General features: G+C 43.3%; 1 protein-coding gene across 3 annotated transcripts in view; it reads left to right on the top strand.

Moving 5' to 3' along the window:
- The window catches only part of LOC128725153 (myosin heavy chain, non-muscle), a 35,364-nt gene extending 22,744 nt beyond the window's left edge, over positions 1 to 12,620 (top strand). For 2 of the 3 annotated variants that reach the window (XM_053818875.1, XM_053818874.1), the window contains exons 5-13: positions 1,436 to 1,459; positions 2,112 to 2,135; positions 3,204 to 3,296; positions 3,380 to 6,119; positions 6,209 to 6,513; positions 6,954 to 7,718; positions 7,809 to 8,870; positions 8,937 to 9,100; positions 10,166 to 12,620. In XM_053818875.1, coding sequence (XP_053674850.1) covers positions 1,436 to 1,459; positions 2,112 to 2,135; positions 3,204 to 3,296; positions 3,380 to 6,119; positions 6,209 to 6,513; positions 6,954 to 7,718; positions 7,809 to 8,870; positions 8,937 to 9,100; positions 10,166 to 10,277 — 5,289 coding nt within the window. In that variant the 3' untranslated portion in view covers positions 10,278 to 12,620. The remainder of the gene's footprint in view (positions 1 to 1,435; positions 1,460 to 2,111; positions 2,136 to 3,203; positions 3,297 to 3,379; positions 6,120 to 6,208; positions 6,514 to 6,953; positions 7,719 to 7,808; positions 8,871 to 8,936; positions 9,101 to 10,165) is intronic. The other variant, XM_053818877.1, reaches the window with a different exon arrangement.
- The last annotated feature ends 924 nt before the right edge of the window (positions 12,621 to 13,544 follow it).

Raw genomic sequence — 13,544 nt, 5'->3', positions numbered from 1 at the left:
AGGCACACCGATCAAATGTTACAAAAAAAGGCGCTTCCCATGAAAACCATGCTACAGCTGAGCTCTGATGTAAAGTTGCAAAGCTTGTTGTATGAGAGAAGCAAAAAAAAAACACAGAAACATGAAGGCTTGAAGGTGATGATAAAACCGCAAAAATCGCTCTTCACCTCTCGCTCGACCGTCCAATGATCTTGGCGTTCAATCGGTGTCGTGCAGGATTCTATAAAAGGCTTGGTTTTGAGTGTGACTACGATGGGGATGGTGAGCTTCGGTAGTAAAAGTGATCTAGCAACGGAAAAGAGTAGCTGCGAAGTGAACAGCCAGCTCTCTTCCGCGCCCGGGCTGGAAATCCATTCTATTGACGCCCAATATGGTGCGAATTATATAAACAAAAACCGGTTGCATGAACTCTGAATGAGTGAGACATGGGGGGGAAAGGAATCACCAGATGGAGAGGAAGGTCTCCGGCGGGAGCTCCCGATGACGAAAGTGAGCAAGTGAGACAGGACAATGGGGTTGATAAAGTATCGAAAGTCACAACCTCTTCCCCAAAACACAGGGTAGTGCACGTGTAAGGAGAGGCTGTAAATACAGCATATCTTTTCCCACTTCGCACCCTCAAACAGCAGCAGCAGAATAATAAACTAGGTCAATTTGGATGTAGGTCCTTGTTGCCATTTTAGGACCTTTTTTTCGTGGAACAGCTCCTTCATTTACGAAACGATTTATCCCAATGCACGGCGAATTCCAGTCAGCTGTTGCACTTTTATTAATATCCTCAGCGCTCTTTGTCACAGTATTCCTTTGTTTGAAGCTGGCGATTATTGTTTTCTCTTTAGCTCGTGATTGCTTATTTGACCTCTCGGAGGAAAAGCAACCAAGGGTGAGTTGATGTTGTTGACCGTCAAATTTAGGCCACACGTGTGCCGAGTCTATCAACATCGACGTACAAAAACGAATAATTTTATGAATTCGACATAAAATTGCATTCGGAGAGTGCATTGTTCCCAATATATCTTCTTTTGAAAAGTACTATACGAAGTACATATTCCATATTACTCAAAGCATCGACTTATTAGTTTATTTTAACTCAAGCCTCTACTTTTTTTGCAATCATTACTCTAATGGATAGAGTAAATTTATTGTTCACCACAACATGAATCTGATCTGTTAAGCTTGTTTTTTAAGAATATTTAGCTAATATTTTTTTATTTTCATTTCTTTTTTCCACACACCATGTAATCGTAATTGTATCACGAACGTGCGCTCATCATCCAATGGATAATCGTTATGCTATGTTTTTGCTAATTTTTTAAACGCTCCAACAATATGGCCTTATTAACTTATAACCGTACAAAATGCTCGAATATATTGTGCGAATGAAATTGTCGTCACTTTGTTCAATTTTGCTGATCTTATTTCCTGCAATCAATAGACACCGACGCCTGCACTCATCATCGTAAGTATTTTGTTTCTTTTTGTTTTGGTTTCCTTAATCATGTGATATTTATTAAAAAATTATCCATTAAAAACCCCTGAGTTGTTGATTTCATTTGATTTAAGTTTTTGTTTGATCATTCGAAAAATATAGCCGATAATATATCATTGTTTTTTCTCTTTCTCTTTTCCAAATCGAACACGCCACATCCACATCCTTTGAAATCAACACCAAATCGTATAAAATATTTCCAACCCATCACATTGATCACCATTTCAACAACTGCCAAAAATCATCATTGCAAACAATCTTCGAAATTTATTTTGTCACGTTTATGTTTTTTGAACCCACCACCTCGTGTATCTTGTAATTGCTTACGCTTTTCAAACAAAATGTGACTACCAATATTGAACACCACCATACCATATACAATTGCGCTTTCCAACGTGTGCTCTCTGATGATCGTCCATGGTGCGCGAACGCAACGCTATTAACTCGTGCTATTCAATGCTTTGTTGGAATCCTTTATGGTCACATTTATTATCCTTATAACACTGGCGAATACAACTGCTAAATTCGCTACCGCCCTCTTCGTCCGCACGTCCTCCAATGCAATATGCTTCCGGGGGCTAATAATAAAATCAAATCAATTAAAATCAAACGCACAAAAAAGGGTGGTCATCATACAAGTTTATCGGTAAAGTATAGAAAATGTTTCCGATACGGTTATGTTTGTTGTAATGATTGTAATGATCTTTTGCACTCTAATTTGCACTTCTTCGTACTTTTTTCACGTACACTTCTGCCTTATTTCATTTTAGGTTATGATTTAGAATTCATTATGTTCGTGGTAAATAGGTGTGCTTAGGATGTTTTTTTTTTCATGTGTAATATATTCGCTGTTTCTCTCATTTATCTTCTATTGTTTCTAGATTAATGTTATCTAAATTTATATTGTACCAGTATGGTTTTGCTTATGAGTGTAGCATTGTGGTTTTATTCTTATTTCTTATGAAAAAGCCCTCTTCGTTATGTAATGGACGGCGCTATGATGTCTTACGTTAAAACATCACTGCTTGTTTTACTCGTTAGGTCATTCATTTCAATTTGTATCACATTTGACTGTATTCGTTCACTTCATTTGATTATTTAGCCTGTTTCTTTCATCTATACTTTTCGATTGCAATCTGTGTTTTTTTCGAGGGAAATTTCAAATATTACGGATCAAGTAATCCATCTTCAAGTGAAAAGTGTTAAAAAATCGAATCTATCTAACATCGTTCACGAACATATTGAGTAGACGATTAAAATTTAGAGAAATATTTTGAAAAATTGTACTATAATGCGCTTTTTCAAAGGCTCTTATTATTATTTTGAACAGATTGCTACGGATTTTATGTAAAAAATATTCTTCTTCGTATTTCTAATTTTCTATTTCCCGGGGACATGTTGGTTAAGAGAACTATCCGTAAGGAAGAAGGCTTGCAAAATGTTCTAATTATTAAGTATTAAAAATAACGCATAACGTGTATTATTCATAAAAAAACACCCCAGAACTTTCATCAGTTGTAGTCTATACGTTAATCTATTTTATACCAGGGAATGATATTTATAGCTGAATGGTGTGTGAATGGTTATTGTCAACTCTGTAAAAGTAGTAAATTTCTTAAATAATACACTAGAGCTAAATTTTCATCTATTTTATCTTAATTTTTTCCTGTTTGATCAATTCGCTCGGCAACTTCTACAAATATGGACCAAATAGGGTGAGCTGGAGCAGCAACTTCTTCAGGCAAATCCCATTCTGGAAGCGTTCGGAAACGCGAAGACGGTGAAAAACGATAATTCGTCCCGTTTCGTAAGTATTGTGTTTCAAGTCAACTCAATGATTGTCTGCTGCTCCGTATCCTAATGTTCTATTCGCATCTATTCATTTTTTAGGGTAAATTCATCCGAATAAACTTTGATGCATCCGGTTACATCTCCGGGGCCAACATCGAAACGTATCTGCTGGAGAAGTCTCGTGCCATTCGTCAAGCAAAGGATGAGCGTACATTCCACATCTTCTACCAGCTGTTGGCCGGCGCGTCGCCCGAACAGCGCGAACGCTTCATACTCGACGACGTGAAGACTTACCCGTTCCTGTCGAATGGCGGACTGCCAGTGCCAGGGGTGGATGATTATGCTGAGTTTCAGGCCACTGTAAAAAGCATGAACATCATGGGAATGACGTCGGACGACTTCAACTCCATCTTCCGCATCGTCAGTGCGGTGCTGCTGTTCGGCTCGATGAAGTTCAAACAGGAGCGCAATTCGGACCAAGCTACGCTGCCGGATAATACGGTCGCGCAAAAGATCGCACACCTACTGGGATTGAGCGTGACCGACATGACGAAAGCGTTCCTGACACCGCGCATCAAGGTTGGTCGGGACTTCGTCACCAAGGCGCAAACGAAGGAGCAGGTTGAGTTTGCCGTCGAGGCGATAGCCAAGGCATGCTACGAGAAAATGTTCAAGTGGCTCGTGAACCGGATAAACCGCTCACTGGACCGTACCAAGCGGCAAGGAGCATCGTTCATCGGAATCCTTGATATGGCTGGTTTTGAGATCTTCGAACTGAACTCGTTCGAGCAGCTGTGCATTAACTACACGAACGAAAAGCTGCAGCAGCTGTTCAACCACACGATGTTCATCCTCGAGCAGGAAGAATACCAGCGTGAAGGTATCGAGTGGAAGTTCATCGATTTCGGGCTTGATCTACAACCGACGATTGACCTGATTGACAAACCGGGCGGTATCATGGCACTGCTGGACGAAGAGTGCTGGTTCCCGAAGGCGACGGACAAGTCGTTCGTGGAAAAGCTTGCCGCTGCTCACTCGATGCATCCGAAGTTTATGAAGACTGATTTCCGCGGTGTAGCGGATTTCGCGGTTGTGCATTATGCCGGCAAGGTGGACTACTCAGCGACCAAGTGGTTGATGAAGAACATGGACCCGTTGAACGAAAATGTCGTGTCGCTGCTGCAAGCATCGCAGGACCCGTTCGTGGTGCAGATCTGGAAGGATGCGGAGATCGTAGGAATGGCACAGCAGGCGCTCACCGATACACAGTTCGGGGCTCGTACACGCAAGGGTATGTTCCGTACCGTATCGCATCTGTACAAGGAGCAGCTGGCCAAGCTGATGGATACGCTCCGCAACACAAACCCGAACTTTGTGCGTTGTATCATTCCGAATCACGAGAAACGTGCCGGTAAAATCGACGCCCCGCTTGTACTGGACCAACTGCGCTGTAACGGTGTGCTCGAAGGTATCCGTATCTGCCGGCAGGGCTTCCCCAACCGTATTCCATTCCAAGAGTTCCGGCAGCGCTACGAGCTGCTCACGCCGAACGTCATACCGAAGGGCTTTATGGATGGCAAGCGGGCTTGCGAACAGATGATCAAGTCTCTCGAGCTTGACAGCAACCTGTACCGCATCGGTCAGTCGAAGATTTTCTTCCGTGCGGGTGTGCTGGCACATTTAGAGGAGGAGCGCGATTATAAGATCACGGATCTGATCGTAAACTTCCAGGCGTTCTGCCGTGGCTTCTTGGCACGCCGGAACTACCAGAAACGGTTGCAGCAATTGAACGCAATTCGCATCATCCAGCGTAACTGTGCTGCCTACTTGAAACTCCGCAACTGGCAGTGGTGGCGTCTGTACACGAAGGTGAAACCGCTGCTCGAGGTGACAAAGCAGGAGGAAAAGTTGGTACAGAAGGAGGACGAACTGCGCCAGATTCGCGATAAGCTAGACAACTTGTCGAGGAACTCGCAGGAGTACGAGAAGAAGTACCAGCTAGCGATGGAAGAGAAGACACACCTGGCTGAACAACTTCAAGCGGAAATTGAGCTTTGCGCCGAGGCAGAGGAAGGCAGAGCTCGTCTGGTTGCTCGCAAGCAAGAGTTAGAGGAACTGATGCAGGACCTCGAGTCGCGTATTGAGGAAGAGGAAGAACGCGTCAACGCCCTTACGAGCGAGAAGAAGAAGCTGCAAATCAACATACAGGATCTTGAGGAGCAGCTGGAAGAAGAAGAAGCCGCTCGCCAAAAGCTGCAACTCGAAAAGGTACAGCTGGATGCTAAGCTGAAAAAGATGGAGGAAGATGTGGCGCTGATCGATGATCAAAACCACAAGTTGGTCAAAGAGAAAAAGCTGCTTGAGGAACGTGCCAACGACCTGTCGCAGACCCTTGCCGAGGAGGAAGAAAAAGCAAAGCACCTAGCCAAGCTCAAAGTGAAGCACGAATCGACAATTGCGGAGCTTGAGGAACGTCTGCTAAAGGACCATCAGCAACGTCAGGAGTCCGACCGTTCAAAGCGAAAGGTCGAGACGGAAGTGGCCGATTTGAAGGAACAAATCAACGAGCGGCGCATGCAGATTGAGGAAATGCAGCAGCAACTTGTGAAGCGCGAAGAAGAACTCGCCCAAACTCTGGTGCGCATTGACGAAGAGTCGGCGGCCAAGGCGGCGGCTCAGAAGACACAACGTGAGCTCGAGTCACAGTTGGCCGAAATCCAGGAGGATCTGGAGGCTGAGAAGTTGGCTCGTTCCAAGGCCGAAAAGCAGAAGCGTGACCTCAACGAAGAGCTGGAGGCACTCAAAAACGAGCTGTTGGATTCATTGGACACTACTGCCGGTATGTTATCAACTATTGCGTAAATCATACAAGGTCGTTGAGGATTTAGAGGTATTTTATTGTTTGATTTTTTTTTCTTGCTTTTGCAGCTCAACAAGAGTTGCGTTCAAAGCGCGAGCAGGAAGTGGCTACGTTGAAAAAGACGCTCGAGGATGAATCGGCTAATCACGAATCGACTCTGATGGACATGCGCCACAAACACGCACAGGAGATCTCGTCTATCAACGAGCAGCTGGAAAATTTGAAAAAGCTCAAGAGTGGTTTGGAGAAGGGGAAACAGACACTGGAGGCTGAAAATGCTGACCTAGCCACCGAGTTGCGCAACGTAAACCAATCCCGTCAGGAGAACGATCGCCGGCGTAAACAGGCAGAGACACAGATTGCTGAGCTTCAGGTAGGAATGAACTGGAAACAAATTTTCTTGAGAACTTACAGCAAAAGATTGTAATTTACGAAGATGAATTTAAGTTTGGTTTCTTACTTTTGACCGGATTCTTTTCGTGCATGCCTTCTGTTATTGTTTCTCTTGCGGTTACGTAAATGTGCAAAATCTGCAAGGACTACGTTGAGTATTTTGAAGTATGGTGTTGCATGAAATGAATATTTTTCAATTTATTCACAGTACTCGTGAAAATGTTCAAATGCACAAGATTATCGCTAATTGATAATTCATTATTTCGGAACTTATCTCTACTTACTCCTCAAAATTAGACTTTCTTTGTAATGCTGCTTGTTGCCAGAACCTATTGTATATTGTTTTAGTTTTTTTGTATAAATTAATCTTTACAATCATGTAAATCATCAGTTACTAATGTATCATTCTTTCAATATCAGGTGAAATTGGCTGAAGTGGAACGCGTTCGTGTTGAGCTTCAGGATAAGGTGACAAAGTTGCAACAAGAAACCGACAATATCACCCAGCAACTGGACGAAGCTGAATTGAAGGCGTCAGCGGCGATCAAGAGCGCTGGAAATCTGGAGAGTCAGCTTACGGAAGCTCAGCAGTTGCTAGAAGAGGAAACCCGACAGAAGCTTGCATTAAGCTCCAAACTTCGCCAGATCGAGTCGGAGAAAGAGGCTCTGCAAGAGCAGTTGGAAGAAGATGAGGAAGCTAAGACGAATTATGAGAAAAAGCTGGCTGAGCTTAACTTTACCATTCAAGAGATGAAGAAGCGCTCGGAGGAGGATTCAGACTTGGCCAAGGAGCTAGAGGAATCGAAGAAGAAGATGAACAAGGACATTGAAACTCTGCAGCGCCAGATCCAGGAATTGCAGGCCGCCAATGACCGTTTGGATAAGAGCAAGAAAAAGATCCAATCGGAACTGGAGGATGCAACGATCGAGCTGGAGACGCAGCGCACCAAGGTGTTGGAGTTGGAGAAGAAACAAAAGAACTTCGATAAGGTGTTGGCCGAGGAGAAAGCTATCAGCGAGCAGGTGGCCCAAGAAAGAGATGCTGCCGAGCGTGAAGCACGCGAGAAAGAAACCAAGGTTCTGTCTTTGACCCGTGAGCTCGACGATGCGTTCGAGAAGATTGACGAACTAGAAACGAAACGCAAGGGTCTGCAGAACGAACTGGACGAGCTGGCAAATACACAGGTAATAAAGAAGTGTAGTTGAGAAAGAGTTTTCCTTTGTAATTGTGATAGTAACGGTTTCAATTTTTCCTGCGTTAACTATTAATTCCAGGGAACAGCCGACAAAAACGTGCACGAGCTTGAAAAAGCGAAACGAGCCCTCGAAAGTCAGCTAGCGGAACTTAAAGCACAAAACGAAGAACTGGAAGATGATTTGCAGCTGACGGAGGATGCGAAGTTGCGGTTGGAGGTGAACATGCAAGCCCTTCGCGCACAATTCGAACGTGACATCCAGGCGAAGGAGGAACAGTCTGAAGAAAAGCGACGCGGACTGGTAAAGGCTTTGCGGGATCTTGAAGCAGAGCTCGACGAGGAACGCAAACAGCGTGTGGCTGCCGTTGCTGCCAAGAAAAAGCTCGAGGGCGACATTAAGGACATGGAGGCGACGCTCGAGATGAACAACAAGGTGAAGGAGGACGCTCTGAAACAGGCGAAGAAACTGCAGGCACAAATCAAGGACGCCATCCGCGACGCCGAGGAAGCTAAGGCAGCTAAGGAGGAGTTAGCCGCTGTTAGTAAGGAAGCCGAGCGAAAGGTGAAGACCCTCGAGGCGGACGTGATGCAGCTCTCGGAGGACCTTTCCAGCTCGGAACGGGCACGCCGGGCCGCCGAGGGTGAACGCGACGAGCTTCTGGAGGAAATCAACTCCAACTCCAGCAAGGGTTCGCTAATGATCGACGAAAAGCGTCGCCTGGAGGCACGAATCACCACGCTCGAGGAGGAACTCGAGGAAGAACAATCAAACCTCGAACTCATGGTCGACCGAAACCGCAAAGCACAGCTGACGATCGAGCAGCTGACGACCGAGCTGGCAACGGAAAAGTCAAACGCTCAGAACAACGAAGCCCTCAAGTGCGGCTTGGAGCGGTTGAACAAAGAGCTGAAGGCTAAGTTGTCGGAACAGGAGACTGCTCTGCGGACGAAGCTGAAGGCCGCGACAGCCGCGTCCGAGGCGAAGAACGCCAACCTTGAGAAGCAGCTCGAAAACGAAACGAAGGAGCGGTTGGCCGTGCAGAAGGCGAACCGTAAGCTCGAAAAGCGCATCAAGGAGCTTACTATGAACATCGAGGACGAACGACGACACGCTGATCAGTATAAGGAGCAAATTGAGATGGTAAGATGGTGGCAGTTTGAAGTTTTACCGGCGTTGTATTATAGCTGCAATGTTCTCGATTTCCAGGCGAACAACCGCATGAAGACACTGAAGCGTAAGCTGGACGAGGCGGAAGAAGAAGTTCAGAAGGAGAAAACGCTAAAGAGAAAAGCTCAGCGCGAGTGCGAGGATATGCTCGAAAGCCATGAAGCGTTGTCACGGGAAGTAAATGCCCTCAAATCGAAACTAAGGTAGGTTTTACTGAATCGATTTTCGAAGGTTTCCGTCTTTTGTACTGGCCAGTCGGCATGGGTGGTGGGCTTCTATTCGGTGGGTTGCAGGATGATCCGTCACTGATGATTTCTTTTCTTTACTTTCTTGTCGATGATCCAACGAAATGCTCTGATAGTGTGCACAAAGAGTCTAAAAAGTAAATAAGTTTGCATTCGAGGACCGAGATTCGCTTGGCAGGCGCGTGGTGTTGTATGGATTCGATAGTGCGTTGATCGTTAGGGTTATTGCTTATTGTACAGTAGTGAAATACATTAGTACAATAGCAAGATTATTTGAATTTCTGTTCCATAATTCTTTACCGCTATTGCGCAAAAAGGAGGGCAAATGTGTACGCCTTAGGCAAAAGATAAACGTGGAAGATTTCCTCGTTTACTGACTGTTGCAATTTATGCGTAAGGTAACGTTAATAATGTTGTTCCCCTTTTCACCCGTTCGTGGTTTTTATTGTTGTGCGTTGTTCTGTTGCAGTTTTGTTGAACTAAATTCCCTTGTTCCTGATATAGTCTAATCATTTACTGTCTATACTCCCAAGATAGCTCAATAGCATGGAATTAAGCTCATGTTTCCTGCAAGATGGAAAGCATTTTCTACTGAATTATTACTACCTTTAGACATCTTATAGCCGCCACCATGGCACGGTTCCTTTGCATGCTACCACGTTTAATGCTGTCTCCTCTGGGCAAAGTATATACACCAAAATGCCTCGTCGTTTTATTTGTTGTTTTTTGTAGCCATCGTTTTTTTTTGGGATCGAATTATTGATTCAGCAACTAATATAGCCAATGGCAGTTATTATTTTCCGCACTAACTACCGCTGAGAACATGTTCCATGTGGCCCACTAATATGTTAATTGTGTGGCGTTGTTGCACGACTTATGACGTTGTTATAGTTTAAGAGTGATATATAGCGAGTTTGGAAAGCAGAACTGCTTGTGATCCAAACTTTTTTATTTTTAGCTGTTTATGCCCATTAAGCACATACTAACATAATGATTCATTTTTTCCGTTACGTTTCCTAACAGACGAGGTGGAGCAATGGGCAGTTTGAGTTCGACTCGATTGACACCGAAGCGTGAGAATGATTCCATATCGGTGCAGGATGAATCGCTCGATGGTGAGGATAACAGTAACTGACGAAAGACGTCTTCCAATGGCAGGCAGTAGCAGCAGCAACAGCAGCAACAGCAGTATCGATCACAAAACCAACAGCTCTTCGACCATTCCGGCAACCATTACTGAGCGAACCATTGAAAGCGCGCGCAACGAATATCGCTGGCAATAATAATGATTAGTAGGTTAACCAGAAACGATGGGACGATTGCAAGGACGATCTAGCAAACGGGGTAAACTTGGGGCGTGTGGGTGTTTGTGGCCACGTTGATTTTCGAACCATAAGAGAGAAGGTACTGATACGAGATGTGTTAACCTTGATCTGACAATTTTCCGGGGCGGAAAAGCACGCATTTAACAGGTTGGGGGAAACGCGTACTAGCTTTTTCTTTCTATCATTGCTACAGAAAGCCTATTGAGATACGATGTCCTTCAATGCACTAGCGTACATGTGCGAGAATTTGGAATAAGTTTTGTTTAATCGGGGCCCATCAGTTCACATTCCTGTTACTTTGTAAGAAACGATGGACATAAATGTGTTTTCTACGGTATCCCACCGGGAGCAGGTGGATTTTTATTGAATCGCCCTTTTTTGTTGTTAACACCGTCGTCACCCTTTTTGTTATCGATTGTAAAGAATTGTCTTTGTGTTTTGTTTTAACAATCGCTTAACCACACCATAAAACGTTTGGTCGCGATATGGACAAGGAGGAGATACAGGCTCCATGTTCTTGTTCGGATGTGAATGTGGCAATACGTAGAAGCATCTGTCCCGGGCAACAACTGCTAGAAAAGCGTCTTATGTTTTTTTTTGTAAGACCGACTGAAGCTGATCAGCAGCAATACGACGGACGGAGACCTCAGGAAGGGAATGCAATGCAGAACAACAACGATAAAATGATAAACGTATGTAGTCAGTGTACCGTTAGCAAAGTGCCATGTTTTATAACAATCAAATCTAGATAGACGGGGAAGAAAAAAAGCATAAAGGGAGGAGAATTTCGCCAAGTGGTGGCACACCAGCAGGAGCCGCATTTTATTCGGTAAATGCACGTGCATTTACGTTGGGGAGGTCGATAGTCGAACTTGCGGCACATACACAGGATGGTTTCGGGCTCAAATTTCGACTGAGCCTTCCCAGAACGCAGGACTATCCAGCTACGTGGACATTTCCAGTCATAGACAGGTTCTGACCAAACATCGGATGTTGAGCCATTAAAGGAGAAGAAAACAATGCACGTGCATGCGAATGTTTGGACGTGTGTACGTGTTGTGTGTATGAATGTGTTTGCATGTGTTGTGCAGAATGTGAGAATGAAGTGAAGAGAACGAGGGTGGTGGTCTGGTAGAGGATGCCAATTGCCTCAATCGGTGGCTACGAAGAATCAAAGGAGTATTTGACATTTACCCTTCGAGATCCAAGGTCCGGTTGCCTCATTCGATCATACTATCACGAATGTAACGTTGTCTCTGGTTGTTCGCTAGTGTTATTGTGTTGCTTTTTTTTAAAGGGTTACTTACTGTCCCGGATCTGTGTTTCAACCCTCTTAGAGATCGAATCAGAATGTAGCAAATGAATGTGACAGCAGAGAGAAAAGTAAGCTCAATCGTTCAATGGTTAACCGATCGCGGCCATTGTTTCATTTCAAACACCAGTCGCATTTAATGTTGAGATGCGCATGGAAGGCATGAGATACACGCAAAAGAAACGCGAGTAGAAAAGTTGCGCTAGAAAAAAAATCAAATGGATCGTTGTTTGGCTAGGCGCGTATATGTTGACGTAAAGAAAAGCATGTGAAGCAAGAAAAATGGCCGAATCTGTAGGATTTTTGGGTTATTTTATTCTCTTTTTTCTGATTTTGATTATTATTTAATGATTTTTTTTTATATTTTCGTCCTTTATTTAACTGTGTATTATTACTATTATTATTATGATTATAACCACTATTACTTTAAAGTAAGCCAGCCGTCGCGCAAACGTATGCCTTGATCAAAAATCGAATTCCCGGAGCGTGTAAGGATAGAGAGAGGGGAGGGGCGGGTGGCAGCGGTGACAAAGGAAGGGCGGCCAACCAGAACACGCATTTCCGCAACAAAACCCTTTCGCCCGCGGTCATCGTCACTTTTATGAAGCACTCCATTTTTCTACTCCATTCTTTCGGAAGTGGCACAATAGGAAAAACAAACTCAAAATAACACTTTCGGCCTCCGCCAGCCTCATTCGCCATCGCCACTACTCCCTCCCGCTGTTACATACATTGAATAAGCCCCATGTACTTTTTAATAGGACAAGATCAATTGAGTAGACCAGCAGCGAAAGCAGCAAACGATTAAAATTGATAATAAAATATCGTTTAAATATTGAAAAAATTAAAAACGGCGCCGTTTTATTGTTTGGTTTGAAAGAAAATGCTATGGAAACTTGCTATGGCAAGAAATGCTTTGATAAATAAACAGTAAAGCGTTAAAATCTAAAATAAATTTCGTCATGTCATGTTTTGGAATTCTTTCGATTTGATGCACGCATGTGCATCATAAATGCAACTTGCAATCGCAGAACGCAAGGGTCTGTAAATCGAACAAATGGTTTCCCACAATGTAGATGTTTCAATTCACAACATAATAGGTATGATTTAAGATGCTTTCATCTAACTGAATATTAAATAGACAATAAATAAAGTAATTAAATGATTGTTGATCAAATGCAAGAAATTATGAATAATCGCTATCGTTTTTTTTTGGTAAAATAGTACTTAATCCATGAATTAATCAACATGAAAATCAAATAGTCATTAACTTAAGTAATTAAATGATTTATGGTTAAATGAAAGAAAATATATACAATGGCGATCAATTTTCAGTTAAAGTAGTAGTATTTAAACCATGAATTATTCAAAATAAAAATCAAGTAGTCATTAGTAAAGTAATTTAATGATTGATGATTATATGAAAGAAACTATATACAATCGCGATCAATTTTCAGTTAAAGTAGTAGTATTTAATCAATAAACTCATCAAAATAAAAATTAAATAGCTTTCAAATAAAGTAATTCAAAGATTCAATTGAAATTCATCGCATATTAAATGAAAATGAAACATATGTCCATTAAAAAGTTCACAATAAATTGAAAAAACATAGCGACCACGCGCCAGTCAAGAGCGTCATTTTTCAATCTCCTAAAAACGCTTTCGGGACGCGCTCGAAATTTGCCTCGAAATCAGCCGCGCAGCGAGTACTAGTACCCGGATCGCATGCTTTGAGGAGGTAACCGTATTTGCTGCGCCTGGCAC

This window comes from Anopheles nili, chromosome 3 (genome assembly GCF_943737925.1).
Source record: "Anopheles nili chromosome 3, idAnoNiliSN_F5_01, whole genome shotgun sequence".
Taxonomy (NCBI): Eukaryota; Metazoa; Arthropoda; class Insecta; order Diptera; family Culicidae; genus Anopheles; species Anopheles nili.
Note: the sequence above shows the minus strand (reverse complement) of the source record. Positions and strands in the feature narration are given on the sequence as shown.